The sequence below is a fragment of the Euprymna scolopes genome, chromosome 45 (genome assembly GCF_053919585.1).
Source record: "Euprymna scolopes isolate OS-2025 chromosome 45, ASM5391958v1, whole genome shotgun sequence".
Classification (NCBI taxonomy): domain Eukaryota; kingdom Metazoa; phylum Mollusca; class Cephalopoda; order Sepiida; family Sepiolidae; genus Euprymna; species Euprymna scolopes.
Genome location: NC_136526.1, coordinates 40,179,919 through 40,201,251, shown reverse-complemented (window position 1 = coordinate 40,201,251; position 21,333 = coordinate 40,179,919). Strand labels below are relative to the sequence as shown.

General features: G+C 29.6%; 1 protein-coding gene across 1 annotated transcript in view; it reads left to right on the top strand.

Moving 5' to 3' along the window:
• Nucleotides 1-5,845: 5,845 nt before the first annotated feature.
• LOC145269174 (uncharacterized) overlaps nucleotides 5,846-21,333 on the top strand; it is a 273,418-nt gene continuing 257,930 nt past the window's right edge. Inside the window, exon 1 of the mRNA XM_080124782.1 lies at nucleotides 5,846-6,106. Coding sequence (XP_079980908.1) covers nucleotides 6,078-6,106 — 29 coding nt within the window. The 5' untranslated portion in view covers nucleotides 5,846-6,077. The remainder of the gene's footprint in view (nucleotides 6,107-21,333) is intronic.

The window sequence follows — 21,333 nt, the reverse complement described above, 5'->3', positions numbered from 1 at the left end:
CTCAAGCCGTTATACTCTTATGTGCTAATAGTTGATTACTTGGCAGAATATCCTCTGTTCTAACCTAAAACATGAATGTTTTATGTGAAATTTTATAGAATGAGCCTATTTGAATTTTTCTGCTTTTTTGTTCTAATATGTGTTTCCTGGAGAGCTCCTGACCATACATTGTGTAGTATATATATATATATATATATATATAAAAAAAAATTTTGTATTGTAAATTTTACAGGTGTCATCCAACTGTAGGTTGACTGCCATTTCCTGTTGGGGGAGAATGTTGGAATTTTTTTTGTACCCATAATGGTGCATCCCCCCCTGTTTACATTTATTATTGTTTATCTGGTTTTTATATATGATTTTTTTTGTGTTTTGTATCCATTATGCTTTTTAGTTTCGTATATTTTCGGTTTGTACGAAACTCCCTTTAATTTGGAGAAAAGAGAAATGCTAGCTCTGTGATGACGTCACGAGCTCAGCGCGTATTTCGCCTCTTTTGAAATTCTGCTGTCGAGGAGAGAGAACGTGTTCTTTGCCCGGCGCTGAAGATGGAATTTTTAAGAGCCCTCCTTGAAAGAAGTAAACCCGGCAAGAAATTAATACCCGGCTGTGACGAGACAGGCTTCTGGAAATTAACTACGTGGCTGAGGTCCTGCACGTATTTATTTTATTATTATTTTACAAGGAGTGGAATTTAAAGAAAATGCCTTTTACATGACAAGGTATTATGGAATTTCCTATCCGGACAAGCGACGAGGTCTTGCTCCTGTAATACGTGTGTCTACGGTTTTCATGCAAGGAAGGAAAATTCTGAAAGAACTTTAAACAAAAAAAGAAAAAGGCCACTTGCCTGACAGGCTTTCAATTGTGAGTACGCTCCTGAAATTAATTTCATATGCGAGTGTGAATGGGAGATACTACTATTTTGTATATTCTTGTTGTATTCGTAATGGATACGCACAACTTCTTTATAAGAACCAGCAGTGTTGTTATTTTTTCTTTACATGTTACTTTTTCATTATATGTTACATTGGCGTTTTAAGTTTAATGCCCGCAAAGGGAAAAATTTGCAACTTATTGGAAATAAAGTTTCTTCTTCGTTTTAAAGCAAGACATTTATATTTTATTCTTTACCCCCCCTCTTTTGTTTCATGCTTTTTTTTCAGCTTAGTTACTTTAGCGTCGAATTTATCTGGAAGCAAGATAAATTCCGACAACATCGATTCATACACAACATTGACTTATAAATGACACTGACTTATACACAACATTGACTTATATACAACATCGATTTGCATACAACATCGACTTATACACGACATCGATTCATATACAACATTGACTAATAAACGACACTGACTTATACACAACATCGACTTATACACAACATCGACTTATACACAACATTGACTTATACACAACATTGACTTATATACAACATCGACTTATACACAATATCGACTTATACATGACATCGATTCATACACAACATCGACTTATACACAATATCGATTTATACGCAACATTGGCTTTTACATCACATCGACTTATACATCACATTGATTTCTACACAAGATCGACTTAAACACAAATATATACAGTATATGCCCTAAAGATTCAAGTATAAATCATACGAATAAATAATGAGAAAGAGAGTGTTTCCATTCGGGGTTTTTCTATCAACACTAAAAGCCACCAAAGTGTAGACCATTGTTGAGATGTTGTCCTCTTAAGAGTACTAGCTTATTAGAGCGCTGCATTTTTAAATCCCAATTTCCCGACCTTGTATCACATCTCACAGTACGAGGTCGATAAATTTTGAAAGGGAGAAAGATAAGATGCTTCCGTTCAGTTGGAAGAAACAACGGACACCCTCTGTAAAGGTAGCTTCGCATATAATTGTGCGGCAAGGGTTGCGCAGTCCCAACCACACTACTCCTGAATCTGCACTGCTTGAGTCCAGTGGCAATGAGAAGTGCTAAACGACTAGAAACAATGGCGAGGGAAGTGTCTTTTAAACCTTTCCAATTGCATTTTCTTTTTGAACGAAGGAAAAAAGATGCAAATTTTCTTCTTTGATGAACTTATCAAAAGTCTCTGATGATTAGTTTGGTTCATGCCATACAATGAAACACGTGTAAGACTCAGTAATTTGAACAATATGAATGTGAATTAAGTGTATATTCCTGAGATTTTGGAACATTTAATAAAGTTATATATATATATAGTAAGTTATAAAATATATATAGCGATTAAGCTACACTGAATATTCCGCGTTTCATCCACTCTAGGACTCTTCAGGCTTATGCGTCCTAGAGTGGATGAAACGCGGAATATTCAGTGTAGCTTAATCGCCATATATATTTTATAACTTACTAACTAGCTCTACCTACGTATTGAGCACTTTTGAAGTAAATACTGAAAGCTTAGGCATAAATTTATACTTTCGTATATTAATTTTATGTGAGTAAATTACGTAGTTATATATATATATATATAGAGAGAGAGAATAAATAAAAGTTATATTCCAAAATTCATGATGTTGACCATCTTATAATTTATTCCTTTAATTCAGCTAACTTATACAATTCTTGACAGTATCTGTTTCGTAGCGCAAAATCAATCACTTAATTATTATATCAATCAGTGAATCTATTATGCCCTTTACTCATCAGAAGAAATAGCAGCAATCAATCCATCAAAAGGAAGTGAAGTGTGATTTGACATGATTAAAATCCAAAAATTGGAAGAGAAACTGCAGATACCTTTTTTTTTATTTTTCCATTTTGCCATTTCAAATTTTATCAAACAAAGTTATTAAACCCAAGTATTCGTACTAACAATCTACATTAATTTATGAATCTTCTACCAAAAAGTGCTATTTATTAATTAGTAAATTTATTAATTATAATTTGTGTATACATACTTAAGAAAACAACATCAATAAATTAAAAATTATTATACATGTTTTCATGTACGAAACTAAACTATGCTTAAAAAACCGATTGATCTTTACAATTATTATAATTAATCAATTGATTTGAATTGAAAACCAAACATAATTCAATACTCTTGACTATTATAATCAAGCTTATTATTATTACAAAATCTATTTTTATCTTATTTTAGAATCATACAATTCCAAACCTATACTTACGTTAGGTCAAGTTTAAAAATTATCTGAAAATTCCTTTTTATCGTAATTGTAAATAATTAAGTTTATTTGAATTAAAGTGAGGCAGAGTTACTTCCCTTGGAACAAATCTCACGAGATATTAACTTTTCTTATGTTTATTTTTTATTTTTTCCTCTGTAATTTCATTTTTTCTTCTCTTTTAACATTCATATTATAAACATTTCGTAACCCATAGTCATCCATATTCAACTAATAATTAATTTTAATATAGTTTTAATGGCTTTCACTTAATATTATTAAAAAAATTTAATCGGTTTATATTATAAATTAATTCACTAATCTGTCCAATATATATATATATATATATATATATATATACTTACGCACACACACACACACACACACACACACACATATATATATATATATGAGTCGAAGTCGTAGACGACGAAACACGTGTCCGTGGATAATTATATTTTAAAAATAATATATATACCGCTCCCCATATGGGGTTACCAAATTGGTTAAAGGGGAAATTATTCCCAACTTGCATTTAGGTAAAAATGCACTTTCGTAAATAATTTAATTAATTCAAAACGTATCGCAAAAACAAAAACAAATAACATCTACTATATATATCTATCTATCTATATATCTATAAAAGTGAACGTGTCTGTCTGTCTGTCTGTGTGTCTGTGTGTCTGTCTGTCTGTGTACATTTCCCTACGCAATAACTCTGTCAATTTTTAGTCTATAGACTCGAAATTTAAAATACCGGGTACTGAGATTTGGGAAAATCGATGTGACGGGTGTCAGCCAGAAATTTGGCTGTTAAGGGGTCAAATTTCAACGATTTGACCTTTAAGAACTCTACCAAACTCCTCCGACAATTTTGGGTCTAGACACTTGAAATTTTAGATATAGGTTCCTTGAACCTGGATCTAACTTAATAAAGTGCTTTGAGTCCAAAACAATAAATTTTAAGGGGTAATAATAGGGGTCAAAGTTTTAAAAAATTAACCATTTTTTTGTTTTTTTGCTTTTTTTTGCACAGCATACACCTCCAAACACCCGAGCAACGCCGGACACCCCTGCTAGTATATATATATATATATATATATATATATATATATATATATATATATATATATATATATATACTAGACTACCCGTGATCCTTTGGGTCAGTATATGTTATAAAGACGTAACATGCGGCTGCAGCCAAGATTGAACTCACTACACGAATTGGTAGTGTAATTCACATCTGTTTGTTAGGGTTATGAAGGGTATTTTTTTTTTATCATGACGCCATCACTAGATGGGTTGCCTACCACGGCTTAAGAGAGGCCCGTCAACCCTCGAGAGAAGGATAGACCGCGCTAGTTTTCTAACATGGTATTTTACCTCGCGCTGCATACAGCGCCTCTCCTTCTCAAATAGTCACCAATCTGCTACTGGCCAGGTTCGACGTTGCTTAACTTCAGTGATCTGGCGAGAACCGGTGTGCCAACGTGATTGTGCCGCACATGTTATAGCTAGCTATAGAATAGTGAGTATAATGAATTAATGTATAAACTTGATACAAAACTGCTAAACAGACATACACACAAAATTTGGGACAAATATGGTAAAATAGTCCCAAAAATGGAGTGTTTTTATTAGCCCTAAAAGAGCCCCTGGGGCAGGGGCACACTCAAGAGTTATCGCGAAGTATAGACAAACAAAATTATATAAAAATCAGTTAGTTACAATTTTTCCCAGAAAGTTTTATAAAAATGCAAAGCATCAATTTTTTTTGGATGAGCACAAAAGTAGACCATCATCAAAGATTTTTCTTCGAGAACAACCAATGGTGTTCTCTGGAGTCTGAGTGACAACAAGTCTCCGCAGATTTCCAGTATTCTCTCTTTTTCGATAACCATTGCAGACGGACTTGCATTATCGCAACAGCCGCTTGCCTTTGATTTCTCGTTGGCAGCGACCATTGGTCTTCATTGGAATTTGGGAGAAAATAAGACTCCTCAAAGTTCCAGTCCTTTTCGTACTCATCCAGCGGAGGTCTGGCTAGTGCTTTCTCTCCTCAGTCTTTCCATCCTCTTTGACTCTCCTCACTTATTTGGTGGAAAACCATTATTATTATTATTATTATTATTATTATTATTATTATTGACTCACAAGGAACTTTCACACGGGTTATCAAAGATATCTCCTTGAAAACAGCCTGCGGTGTTCCCTGGAAGCTGAGTGACAACAAGTCTCCCTAGATTTCCAGTACTCTCTACCTCTTTATTATTATTACGATTCCTTACGGGGATGACGTATGGAAGACTCTGCGTAGCTTAATTGCCATATGATTTCATAACTTACTTAAACGCACACATACACGCACGCGCGCGCACACACGCACACACACTCTCTCTCTCTATCTATTCGTCGGTCTCTTTCTGTCTCTCCTCATCTTTTTCTCTGTTGCTGTCTCTCTTCCTTTCTCGCTAAGTTTATTTATTCCTGTTTCTTTTTCTCGCTTCTCTCCACCCCCACACTCTCTCTCTCTCTGTTTTCTGTCTCGCCCCCTCGCTATTTCTACCCCCTCTCTCTCTCTCTCTCTCTCTCTCTCTCTCTCTCTCACACACACACACACGCACCTTGAAACTTTCACACACGCACTATTATTATTCGTTATACGGGTTGGCAAATCCAGCATTTCGAATGGTAGCCCTACCCAAGGTGACTACCTGAACGCACTCTGCGTTACCACACCAACAACCGGTTTGGAGTTCTTAAAAAAAAAAAAAAAAAAAAAGGAAAAAAAAGGGAAAAAGAAAAAGAAAAAAGAAAAGGAAAAAAAAAGTAAGGAGGAAAAAAAGAAAGTGTGATCTTCCCCTCCCCATAACGCGATACACACACACACGCCTTTACAATTTCGGATTGCAGTTATGACATGGTAACGCCATTTCTTGTCAAAATGAGGTAAGATATTTTGATTTGTACGTAAAAAAAAAAAAAAATATTTGATAATTTTATTAAAAAGTCCATTGAAAAAAATGTGGGGTTTCCTTTTTCTATTTAACGTTTTCACTTTTAGAAATTAGTCATTATTTACTAGTCTCCCCACGAGGGCAAAGTTAGGCATTTTTTTTTTTATTAAATTTATTTATTTTTTTATCCGGCGAAAATCTAGCTCCCCTAAAAAAGGGGAACTTGAATCTGGTCAAGAAAAAAAAAAAAATAATAAATAAATAAATAATGGCTTCAGGACAAGACAGATATTACACCTTTAGTCGTAACCCGAAAATCAATCAGCCATTATTATTATTTATTTATGAGGGGTTTTACACTAATGATATCTTACTTGGAGTAAAGGCAGTCTAATTCAGAATCTGTATGACAACAGGCCTTTATTTCGTTTCATCACCATTAAAACTTCTCGATGTTCTCGCATCAGCCGTTTTTATAGCTGATTTGCTCCGGATTTTAAGCGACAAGATTTCTGTACTCGCCGTACATATGTAGTCGTGATCTAAATGGTACTATCCCTCCCCTCGAGCCTTCCATCCTCCCAGATATTATATATAAATGTTGTGTACATTATACAGACATTTGGTCTATTTGCATATATTGAAAATAATTTCTGACGAGGACGCATCAGACCGTCTGAAACGTGCGTAAACGATTTCAATGACTTAAAAACATTATTACAATGATCCAAACATAATTCTCAATGAAAAACCAAGACACGGAATAATAAAATACTGTTAAAAAATACACATTGTTGGTGACTACTCCCTTATATATATATATATATATATATATATATATATATATATATATATATCATTAAATCAAAACTTAATGCACGAAGATATAATTTTATATGCATAAATGATCAGTATTTACTTCAACAGTGCTCATAAGGAAAGCTAGGTAATAAGTTATGAAAATATATATAGCAATTAAGCTACACAGAATATTTCGCGTTTCATCCTCGTGAGAATTTGTCATAAGCCTGACGAATTCTCACGATGATGAAAAGCGGAATATTCTGTGTAACTTATATATATATATATATATATATATATATATATATATATATATATATATATATATATATATTTCAATTTGCCTTTACATAACCAGTAATTTGTTGCTACACAGTCATGAGCATGTCTCGATAAAATCAAGAATTCCGCTTTCGAAAATAATCGTTGTTGCCTGATGAGGTCTCTAGTTACTAAATACTAGAAGACTGAAACATACTCATGACTGTGTAGCAGCAAATTATTGCTCATGTAAAGACAAATTGAAAACTTGCTCTGCTTCCGTATTGAGCACTCTTGTAATAACTCCGTTATATTTCACTGGTTACCATACTTTTGAAAAATAGCAACCTCAAATTATATATATATATATATATATATATATTTATATATATATATATATATATATATATATATATATATATATATATATATATATATATATATATATATAGTAAGTTATGGAAATATATATATGGCAATTAAGCTACACAGAATATTCCGCGTTTCAATTTCGTGAGAATTGGTCATGCTTATGCTTATACGAGAATGAAACGCGGAATATTCTGTGTAGCTTAATTGCCATATATATTTTCATAATTTATCTATCGAGCACTGTTGAAGTAAATACTCCAAATTTACGGATAAAATGATATTTTTGCATATTAATTTATGTGATTAAATAAAATAGTTATATACATGTATATATATTTGGTCTATTATATTATATTGTATATTATATTTATTGTTTATATATGTATGTATACATATGTATGTGTGTGTCTGCATGTACATACACACACACACACACATATATATATATATATATATATATATATATAGTCATCCACATACAGTACTGTTTCGCTGTTTCACAGCTCATCAGTGCGGCTAGACAGGCAACTACCTCAAGCCATGACTGAAACCCAACCGTATCGTGTATATTATACAGGGTGACCCCCCCCCCCAAAAAAAAAAAAAAAACAAATCAGAGGACATTCAATTGTTTTTCTGAGCATTTTACAGTGAACGGAGAAAAAAAGGCCAAAGACCCTAGTGTTTTGATATAATGTTTTGACTAGTTATGACCAAAGTTTCATTTCATTCGGACAAAACACTAAGAAACGGGGCCTAATGGGAGTTGGGGCCCGTTATATATATATGTATATTATTTATATATATATATATCGTGTATATTATATATATATATAAATCATGTATATTATATATATATATATCATGTATATTATATATATATATATCTTGTATATTATATATACATGTCGTGTATATTGTTTATATTTATATATAGTGTATGTTGTGTGTGTGTGTGTATATATATATATATAAACATATATATATACACACATATATATATATACACACACATATATATACACATATATATGTGTATATATATATGTGTATACACACACATGCACACATATATATATATAAATATATACATATTTTGTGGCGCTTTTTAAAAACAAATAACTGAAAATTTCATATCTATATCATTAACTGCTAGATGAAACATAGGTAATGTTTTTATATTGCAACAGAATGTAGATTACATAAAATAAATCCAAGGCAATTTTTTTATTCAATTTAAATTAAATTTGCATACCTTACTTTGTAAAATTTATAAAAGTGCACTTTGAAGATAAATACATTTCAAATTGAATCTTGTGCCTTTATTTTTACAGCCTATAGTAAAAACATTTTGTTTAACAATTTTCATGCCTTGGATGAAATGCTTTTCTAAGTTGTATCTTACCTTTTTAAGATTAAAATTCAGTTTGTATTTCTCCTCACACCACAACTCATTTTTGCAACCCCCTCTTTGTATTATTACAGGTCTGAATATTCTCTCTGTTTCAGTTTGTATTTCTCCTCACACGACAACACATTTTTTGCAACCCCCTCTTTGTAATACAGGCCTGAATAATGAGAAAATCTGATTTTTTTTAACAAAAACTTTAAAATAACTATTTTAGATTGAATCTTTTTGAACTTGTTTCAGAATAGAAAATCTTTAAACTTTAATAAGGAACATATTTCATATAGGTTTCATTAACAAATATTCAGTACATAACAAGAAAAATAGAGATGAAAATTTAAAAAGGACTGCATAACTGGTTACGGTCAATAGTAGTCCTCGCCAGCGAAAGTCTTTGTTATTGTTATTCTATTATTATTATTATTATTTAAAACATTTTGTGTCCTGCTCTTTCGCGCGAGGACTAATATGTGTGTGTGTGTGTGTATATATATATATATATATTTAATCGTTGCGCTATACGACTGCTGCTGTGCGGGCAGTGAATTAACAATGTTTTGACATTGTCCAAAGTACGTAAGCTCAATTTGTTTACACAAGAGTATTGCTTCATATGCTATATATATATATATATATATATATATATATATATATATATATATATATATATATATATATATATATCAGAATAGTTTTTATTTAACAATCAGTTGTTATGGAAAGGTGAGATTGTATGTTTACAAAATATTACTGGCAGTAATATTCTATAAGTTATCCCATAAGCAAGCTGGATCTACAAAAAAACATTCATATCCTTTTTCTACAAATCCTCCTGCTACAGGACTTCTGATAAATGTATTATTTTCACTTTGACTTTCCATGTCTCGCTGACTTTAGCAAATAGGGTGCATACTTTATAATTATTTGCTAATATTTTCTCTCCTCTGATGAGATGGTAGACATCGAAACCCTATAGGTTTAGGAGATTAATTTTCTAAAGCATTCTTTGTCTTGCTAAGAATAATAAAAATTCTTTGATATGAAACTCAACCACTTCATTTCATTTCAATGAGAGTTTTTTGAAATTCATTGAATTACAATTTAATATATATATACATATATATGTATATATATATATGTGTGTGTGTGTGTATATTATATATATATATATATATATATATATATATATACATATATATCGTTCATGCTGAGTTAATAGAATAAGAATAAAATCGATTCTTTAAGAAGAGACTCATCGGCATAATGCAAAGCTCAACCAATTGTGTTGGAGCTACCAATCATCTTCTCTCCTCTCCTGACGAGAAGCATTAGATTTCAAAATACCTTGGTTTAAAGGGTATTTACTCATCCTACACACCTAATTGATGTACCGTGAATTAATCTGTATGCATCACTATATATTTTTATATTGCCATTTTCTTATTTTACTGATACTCTAGATCTATCTATCTATCTATCAATCTATCTATCTATCTATCTATTGTCTGTCTATCTATCGATTATCTATCTATCTATATATATATATATATATGTGTGTGTGTGTGTGTGTGTGTGTGTGTGTGTCCTGTATATATATATCGTGTATATATAGGATGTATATTATATATAATGTGAGTATTATATATACATATATACAGTGTATATTACATACATACATACAACATACATACATACATACATACATAGTGTATATTATATATGCATATAGCGTATATTATATATGCATATATATAGTGTATGTTATATATACATATATATATATAGTTAGTGTATATATATATATTATTGTGCATATTTTATATATAGTGTATATTACACGCACACACACACACACATATATATATAAAATAATATATATATATATATATATATATATATATATATATATTATACTAGCATGGATACCCAGCGTTGCCGCACCTGCTATACTAAGAATATTGAGCAGTTTTTCATTATTATATGTCAACTACATCGTTACCCCAACAAAAAATTCTAAAAATAAAAGAACGAATGAAAACACGAAAAAAAAGAAGAAAAAAAGAAGTACGGGACAATCTTTCCATCAAATATTTCAGCAGAAGGCATACGAAGAGAAGCTTTTCTCCGGACCTTCTTATTACTATATTTCAGTTTAAGCGAATTTCTTTTATGCTACCCAGTCTAGAAAGATTTGTCTTTCCGGTTTCTTGCAACGAAAATAAACTAAATAATTCAGTTTCAAAAATACCAAAGTAGAATTATTGTTAACCGAAATACACGTTTTTATGTTATTAAAATGATGAGTTATGATTTATTGTGTTATTCAAAGAAATAAAATTAGCAATTACGATGTCAAAAAAAAAAAAAAAAAAGAGTGAAGAAAAACAAACTGGTAAAAGAACGTAAATAAAAGTCTTTTTTTATAATTTTTTGTTTTAAATAAAGAATCGTAGTTGAATTGGATTGTTTGTTTATTAATAAAAATCCACTGGATTATAATGTTAATTGTCAAATCACGGAAATCATTTTATTCAAACTAATTTAAAATATAATGCTTGAAAGTTTTTAGTTTTAATATATGCCGAAAAAAAAAAACAAAAAACAAAAAAAAAGGCGAAAGTCTACACCAAGGGGAAAGAACTCAAACCGTTTTTTTTTAAATCGATGCCGGCAAAAATAAATTAAATTAAATATGTTATCAATACAAATCAAATGTAAATAATAAACTTAAATAGAACACTTAAAACAATTCTCTCACTATAAACAATAACTAGCCCACCGCTATTCAATAAATTCGATTTTCCTTAAATCGACGAACGGATCTCCTAACTGGTCTGCATCATCCTCGTAAACGTTTAACCAGGCACCGGTGAATGTTGGTCGGTTCATTTTTTTTCTTCATTTCGGGTCATAATTGCATAAGTTCAGTCATCATAACAACGCAATTTGTAATCCCCTCCGATCCATTCGGCTGGAATACAAAAATCGAAGACATTACTTGAGAGCATCTACCGTATATATTGTGTATATTACATATATATTGTGTATATTATATATATTGTATGTATTACATATATATTGTGTATATTATATATATTGTATGTATTACATATATATTGTGAATATTATATATATTGTATATATTACATATATATTGCGAATATTATATATATATATATTGTGGATATTTTTTATATGTATGTATGTATATATATATATATATATATATATATATATATATATATATATATATATATATATACTCGAATTTTGTGCTCAATATAAGGATAAAAGTTATAGCCCGTTGACTTAGAATGAGTGCTTCATACAAAACTTGTAGAATAAATGTTGAATTCTCCAACTGTAAATCGAACGTTGTAATCTCCGACTGTAAATCGAACGTATACCATAATACTTAGTTCGCTGCACCCGTGCATCAACAAAAAGTGAGACGGAGAGATAAACAGCCTCAAGCAATATAATATTGACATAACTAATAATATTGACATAAATAATAATATCGAAATAATATGATATTGGCATAAATATCATTAACCTAAATAATAATATAATATTAACATAAATAATAATATAATACTGACAGAAATAATAAGATTCACATAATATAATATTGACATAAATAATAATAATAATAATAATAATATTAATAATGATAATAAAATGTTGACATAAATAATAATATTGACATAAATATAATATTGACATAAATAATGATATTGACATGAATAATATTTATAAATAATAATAATATGACTGAAATGATAATATTGACAGAATGATAATATTAACATAAATAATAATATTGACGTAAATAATAATAATAATATTGACAGAAATGATAATATTGACAGAAATAATAATATTGACAGAAATGAAAATATTGACGTAAATACTAATATTAACATAAATGATAATATTGACAGAAATGATGATATTGATATAAATAATAATATGGACAGAAATGAAAATATTGACGTAAATAATAATATTAACATAAATGATGATATTGACATAAATAATAATATGGACATAAATAATAATATTGACATAAATAATAATATTGACATAAATAATAATATTGACAGAAATGACAATATTGACGTAAATAATAATATTAGCATAAATAATAATATTGACATAAATGATAATATTAACATAAATAATAATATGGACATAAATGATACTATTAACATAAATAATAATATTGACAGAAAAAATAATATTGACATAAATCATAATATTGGCAGAAATATTAATATGGATATAAATAATAATATTGACATAAATAATAATACTGACAGAAATGATAATATTGATATAAATCATAATATTGACAGAAATTAAAATATTTACATAAATAATAATATTAACATACATGATAATATTGACATAAATATTAATATTGACATAAATAATAATATTGACAGAAATGATAATATTGACAGAAATAATAATATTCACATAAATAATAATATTGACAGAAATGATAATATTAACATAAATGATAATATTGACAGAAATTAAAATATTCGCGTAAATAATAATATAAACATACAGGATAATATTGACATAAATAATAATATTGACATAAGTGGTAATATTGCCATAAATGAAAATATTGACATAAATAATAATATTGGCAGAAATAATAATATTAACATAAATGATAATAATGACAGAAATGGAAATATGACATAAATAATAATATTGGCATAAATGATAATATTGGCAGATATAATAATATTGACATAAATAATAATATTGACTTAAATAATAATATTGACAGAAATGAAAATATTGGCATAAATAATAATATTGGCATAAATGATAATAAAAACATAAATAATAATATTGACGTAAATAATAATATTGACATAGATAATAATATTTACGTAAATAATAATATTGACAGAAATGAAAATATTGACATAAATAATAATATTGGCATAAATGATAACACTTAAAGAAATAAAAATATTGACATAAATAATAATATTGACAGAAATAATAATATTGACAGAAATGATAATATTGACATAAAAATAAAATTGACAGAAATGAAAATATTGAGGTAAATAATAATATTAACATACATGATAATAATGACATAAATAATAATATTGATTTAAATAATAATATTGACAGAAATGATAATATTGACATAAATAATAATATTGACATCAATAATAATATTGACAGATATGAAAATATTAACGTAAATAATAATATTGGCATAAATAATAATATTGACATAAATAGTAATATTGACATAAATAACAATATTGACATAAATGATAATATTGACATGAATAATAATATTTACATAAAATATAATATTGACAGAAATGATAATATTGACATAAATAATAATATTGACATGAATAATAACATTGGCATAAATAATAATATTGACAGAAATGAAAATATTTACATAAATAATAATATTGGCATAAATGATAATACTGACAGAAATGAAAATATTAACATAAATAATTATATTTACATAAATGATACTATTGACATAAATGATAACATTGACATAAATAATAATATTGACATAAATAATAATATTGACATAAATAATTATATTGACATAAATGATGATATTGACATAAATAATAATATTGACATAAATAATAATATTGACATAAATAATTATATTGACATAAACAATAATATTGACATAAATAATAATATTGACATAAATGCTAAAATTGGCATAGATAATAATATTGACATAAATGATAATATACAGAAGGTCAGAAAAACAAGCATAAGGAGACCAGTTTATGATAAATATTGTTAGGCTCCCGTCAACCATATTGTTTTGTGTTTTCTCAATTACCGTTAAGTGGTCTCCCTTATGTTAGGCCTGAAACCGACGGTACCAATGTTTTTCTGACCTTCTGTACAGTTTTGAATAAATAAATATTAAGCTCTTATATTGAATTTTTTTCTTTGTAATCGAGCACTTTTCGGAAATTTTTCTCCAAAACAGTGGACAAATATATATATATATATATATATATATATATATATATATATATATATATATATATATATATATGAGCAAACAATTAATGAAATATGTTAAAAAACACTTTGAAATGAGTTAAAAACATATTTAATCTGAAAAGGAAACACTAGATAAATGGATAGTCCTTAATCCGCTGAGTTTCGAAGAAATACTCTCCTTCTCATCAGAGGGTAGGAATTAGCAAAATGCGGGATCGGATTTTGCATGCAGAAGTATTTGATGAAACAACAAAGAAGTCAAAATCTTTCTTGAAAACAAAATAAGTTAAGCAGAGGGAATATGGTGAAGAAAAAGGTGATTACACATGAATGGATAGTCTGGTGGAAGATAAAAAATCCAGTGACAGTAAAATCCAAATGTAAAACTTCAAGGAAGTTGAAAGAATTTCCATTTGTACAAGTAAAATCCAAGGAAATCCCGTAATTGGAAGAAGACACACACACACACACACACACACACACACACACACACACACACACACACACACACACACACACACACACACACATATATATATCAGCCCACCACCGGCATTCCCCAGTCGTAAAATATGCTTAAATATCATATTTTTATTAATGCAGATTTCGTATTTATTATTATATTATATTGGACCCAATATATAGTAATGAGTTAAAAAAAAAATGATTTGTGCGCTACCACCAATAATCGAAACCAAAACGTTTAACTTACAATTTACTTTTTCCTTTGACGTTAATGCTTGAGCTATGAAGACAGTATTTGCTGCAAGGCTAAAAATTAAAATATCAAACAATAGCTATTTTTTTTTTTTTTAATTTTTTTTATTCAATTTTCACGCCAAACAAGGCACAGTGCCACTTTGAAGCAGAGGGCTACTATTAGGGACTTAACTAGCAGGGTCATTATGAAGGGAGAAGAGTAGAAAGATGTTTGTTAACATTACACTTGAACTTCTGCATATCATTGCAGTTGGGAAAGCAGAATCCCGGAAGAGAGTTCCAAAGACCCGCAGTTCTGGGGAAGAAATTATTGGAGTAAAAGGTTTTCTTGCACCTAGGGATCTCTACTGTAAAGGGATGAGACTTAGTAGCTTGTCAGGTTTGTCGGAGGTAGTTACGTCGGGGAGGTACAAGTGTTTGCAGTTCGTCAGAGCATTCACCATTAAAGTATTTGTAGAACAGGCAGAGGGATGCAACATCTCGTCGATGGGACAGAGGCTGAAGCCTAAATGACAGGTTGGCGACTCTCTTTTGAACCCTGTCCAGGAGCGAGAGACAAACAGTAGATGCACCAGCCCAGATGTGACAACAATACTCCATACATGGGCGAATGGTTGCCTTATAGAGGTATAGGATACTGGCAGGCGTAAGTAGTTTTCTAGCACGGTAGAGGGAGCCAACCTTCCTTGCAGCAGCCCTGGCAATGCTCTCAATGTATCTATTCCAGTTCATATTCCCTGTAAACATTAGGCCGAAGAGTTTAAAAGAAGTACTTTCAGGCAATGTGTTCTTGGCCATTGCTATTGGTGGTAGAGAAGGTTTCTTGTAGTTATTGAAGGAAACAAGCTTAGTCTTAGCAGCATTGAATGTGACCATCCATTTTTGTCCCCATTCCACTACAGATTGGAGGTCATCCTCTAGTGTTTCTGCCATTTCTTTGGATATGTGTTCATTTGTTTTCCCCTCATATCTGTTATAGAGAGTGGTATCATCGGCAAATATACCCATCTACGAAACAATTTTATCAGGGAGGTCATTTATGAATATCAGGAATAATAGAGGTCCAAGGATAGACCCTTGAGGTACTCCCACATTTATATCATATTGTTTAGATGTACGACTGTCGAGGACAACTTTGATTTTTCTCTTACTTAAGAAGGATTTAATTACATTATGAATTCTTCCAGTGATTCCATATAATCTAATTTTCCTTAGAAGACCATCGTGCCATACCCTGTCAAAAGCCTTAGATATATCAAGGGCTACTGCTCTACCCTCCCCTGTTTTGTCTAATGGACGGTATATACGTTCAGAAACTACAGTTAAGCTATTACATTACGCATGCATATTCGTAATGCTCTCGTTCGACATTAACCTGGCAAATTCCACTTTTTAAATTTTCACACTTCTGCACCAATTTTCCTGGCTAAAACCTAAATATAATGTTTCGCATGGGTTCAAATACCCTATATATATATATATATATATATATATATATATATATATATATAGGTTCATGTCTGTAGACTAAACGCTGATAGAGGAGTTTTGTAGGCAAAATGTTTTAAACATATATATATATATATATATATATATATATATATATATATATATAATATATACAGTGATGATCATATTTATTGGCACGGTAAAATAAAAGTTAAATTTTGTCTAATAAATTCTAAAAAAGGGATTAAATTAAAGAAAATAACAAAGTATATTATGTATTTTTAACTCGCCTTTCCGATGCAGCAATCGGATTTTAGAAAAAATAAATAACAAAGGAACAACAAAAATAATTGCAAAAAAACCCTTGTTCAAAATTATTGGCACGGCTTTGTTTTTCTTTTAGTATCAGTATAATATCAATCAATTTCCGGTTTACGTGCTTTCTGAACTTTTTTATAGCCATATTATGCTTGTTTAACGCTAATTCAGTGAATAATTTTTTTCAGATAATTTTTTAGATAGCGATTTATTTAAACTATTATAAGTGACTAAATTATAATTTTCAATCGCCATGGTTAAAACTAAGGAACACAGCGAAGACGTCAGGAAGCTTGTTGTAGCATGCCATACCAATGGTGAGGGCTATGATAAGATTTCAAAGAAGCTAAACCTTCCCAAATCCACTGTTAGAGCCATAATAAACAAGTTCAAATCGCAAGGCCACGTTATGAGTTTAGAGGGTAGAGGGAGAAAAAGGATTCTTTCCCCAAGAGATGAACGGAAAATTGTTCGACAAGTAAAACAAAACCCAAGGATCTCTGTTGGGGAGATTGTTGATGAACAGAGCACCTCTGGAGTGAATGTATCTCGACATACGGTTGGTAGAGTTTTGAAGAGAGCTGGCTTAAAAGCATGTCGTCCGAGAAAGACTCCCTTATTGAAGCCTATGCACCTTAAAGCAAGGCTAGCCTTTGCAAAACGTCATATTGATAAAGATGTTGCATTCTGGAGACGTGTTCTATGGACTGACGAAACGAAAATAGAGTTATTTGGCCATAATAAAGTGTCTTATATTTACAGAAAATCTGGCGAAGCTTTCCTGCCTAAGAACACCATACCCACAGTGAAGCACGGTGGAGGCAGTTTGATGTTTTGGGGATCCTTTGCTGCCTCTGGACCAGGGCGACTTGTTAAGGTCACAGGTAGCATGAAAAAGGAAGATTAAGTTAAAATATTGGATGAAAACCTGAAAGACTCTGCTAAAGAGCTCTCACTTGGTCGTCGTTGGTGGTTCATGCAAGATAATGACCCAAAGCATTCGGCTAAATTGACTAAGAAATTGCTTGAGGACAATCATATTAATGTTTTGGAGTGGCCATCACAAAGCCCAGACCTTAATCCAATTGAAAATTTATGGAGAACATTAAAATTGAGGGTAATGCAAAGGAAGCCTAAGAATCTTATTCAATTGGAGGATTATTGTCAGGAAGAGTGGGCTAAAATTACTACTGAAGAGTGCAACAACTTGGTTGTAAACTATGAAAAGCGACTGAGGAAGGTAATCAAGGCCAAAGGCTATACAATTGATTATTAAATAAATCGTGCCAATAATTTTGAACAAGGGTTTTTTGCAATTATGTTTGTTGTTCCTTTGTTATTTATTTTTTCTAAAATCCGATTGCTGCATCGGAAAGGCGAGTTAAAAATACATAATATACTTTGTTATTTTCTTTAATTTAATCCCTTTTTTAGAATTTATTAGACAAAATTTAACTTTTATTTTACCGTGCCAATAAATATGATCATCACTGTATATATATATATATATATATATATATATATATATATATATATATATATATATATATATATATATATACGCATACATAAATATATATAGAAAGACGTTTGTGTTTACTATAAGCTTTTTACGTAAATATTATGCAAGTATAAATCATGTAGAATATGTGCATGAATATAATTACACGTAATAGTTAATTAAAGATGATCATTCCATAAGAAAACAGAAAAAAAACTAATAGGGAATTAATTAAAATGAACGTTTAAAAGAATATGCAAATTAGCTAGACCTTTGCAGATGAATGCAGTTCCATGATCTATATATAACATTGTGTTGTATTTTCTTTTTAAATAAATAGCAAAAAAGGGGTTTTCATATAAATATACATACACAATATATATATATATATATATATATATATATATATATATATATAGGAGTATATAAGTATTTGAATATATGGTTAAGTGGTAGTTTTAGTCATTTAGAACTGCTTTAAGGCTTCACCGGTCACTCAATTTTCAACCAAATTTCAAACAATTATTACAATTTATATATCACCTTCTCAGCTATATTGTGAAAAAAAAAATTTTTTTTTTCAATTTTCGTTCAGTAAAATAAAAGTTAGGATGAATATTCTGGTGTTTAAAATCGTAAAAATATGTAAGAAGGTGAGCGACGGTTTTTATGACTGGTTTCCATAGCTACGACGTCGCTTTAGTCAATGCTGTTGCTACTAATTCGGAAAGAGAAGTAACAAGTGAAACAGAGAATGAAAGTATAAAAGGGAGATAATTGGAGGATTTTATTGAAAGCAGACGAGTGCCATACATTGTTATTACATATGTGTGTGCTATGTTTATGGGGGCAAAAAAATAAGACTGAAATTAAACAAAGAACAAGTGAATTTATTGGAAGTCTGGAAAAATCATGGATTACAATAGAAAAATGCGAGCATCAAAAGTATTATGGTTCAGTTTAAACATGGAAAAGTAAAGGACTAGTTGTTAAAACTGGAAAAGAAAAGGACAAGATATTCTAGTAAAATTATAATAAATTTATAACTTAAAATATTGCAGCATAAAGAATTTTTTTTTTCAAATTCAATTTATAACATTATGTAATCGATTCTTAATGCTGCAATATTTTAAGTTATAAATTTATTATATTTTTTACTAGAATAACTGGTCCTGTTCTAATCCATTTTCAACGATTAGTCCTTTACTTTTCCGTGTTTAAGTCTAACCATATTACTTTTCATGCTCGCATTTTTCTATTGTAACATATTGGCTAAATTTATTTCATTGATTACACATTTTGTTTACGTTAATTACTCTCATAACGTGATTGAAATTGAATTTTATATCATAATGGTTCCTTTCGCACAATTTTATCGTCTTTTTTACTCATAATTTATCGTCTTTTTTACTCATAATTTGTGCCAAAAAATACTAATAATATAGTGTTGTACTATTTTCATTTTTTTAGACAAGGCGCAATATATAATGCTGCAATATTTTAAGTTATAAATTTATTATATTTTTTACTAGAATATCTTGTCCTTTTCCTTTGATGCTCGCATTTTTCTATTGTAATATATATATATATATATATATATATATATATATATATATATATATATATATATATATATATATATATATATATATATATAAGAGCAAATAGTTAATAAAACATGTTAAAAAACACTTTGAAAAAGAGTTAAAAACATTTAATTTGAAAAGGAAACACTAAATAAGTGGATAGTCCTTAATCCGCGAAGTTTCGAAGAAATAATTTCCTTCTCTTCAGAGGGTGGGATTTAGCAAAATGCGGGATCGGATTTTGCTTGCAAAAGTATTTGATGAAACTACAAGTAAGTCAAAGATCTTACTTGGTAACAAAACGTGAAGCAGGATATATATATATATATATATATATTTTTTTTTTTTTTCTCTAAATTTGTTCATATTTCCTATTTACAATGCCTCCCCACATGACAGAGTTAGACACCAGGGTCGTTTTTTAATCTGGAGAGAAGGAACAAAAGTACCAATTGTCTCAGTCGTGAAGGATTTCTCCTCCACTGAGAGAGAACAAGAAATTGAAGTGCAGCATCTGAAGAACAGATACTACACTTTGATTTGTTCATATCTATCTATTTCTGTTCGGGTTTCTATCTCGATTCATATCTGTATATCGATCGATCTGTCTGTCCACACACACACACACACACACACACACACACACACACACACACACACACACACACACACAGGTGCGCGCGTAGACGCTCATATATATTAAAACTCTTTAAATTAGGATTTACAAAAATTATTATTCGAGAAACGCAGAATGAACATTTCGAAAA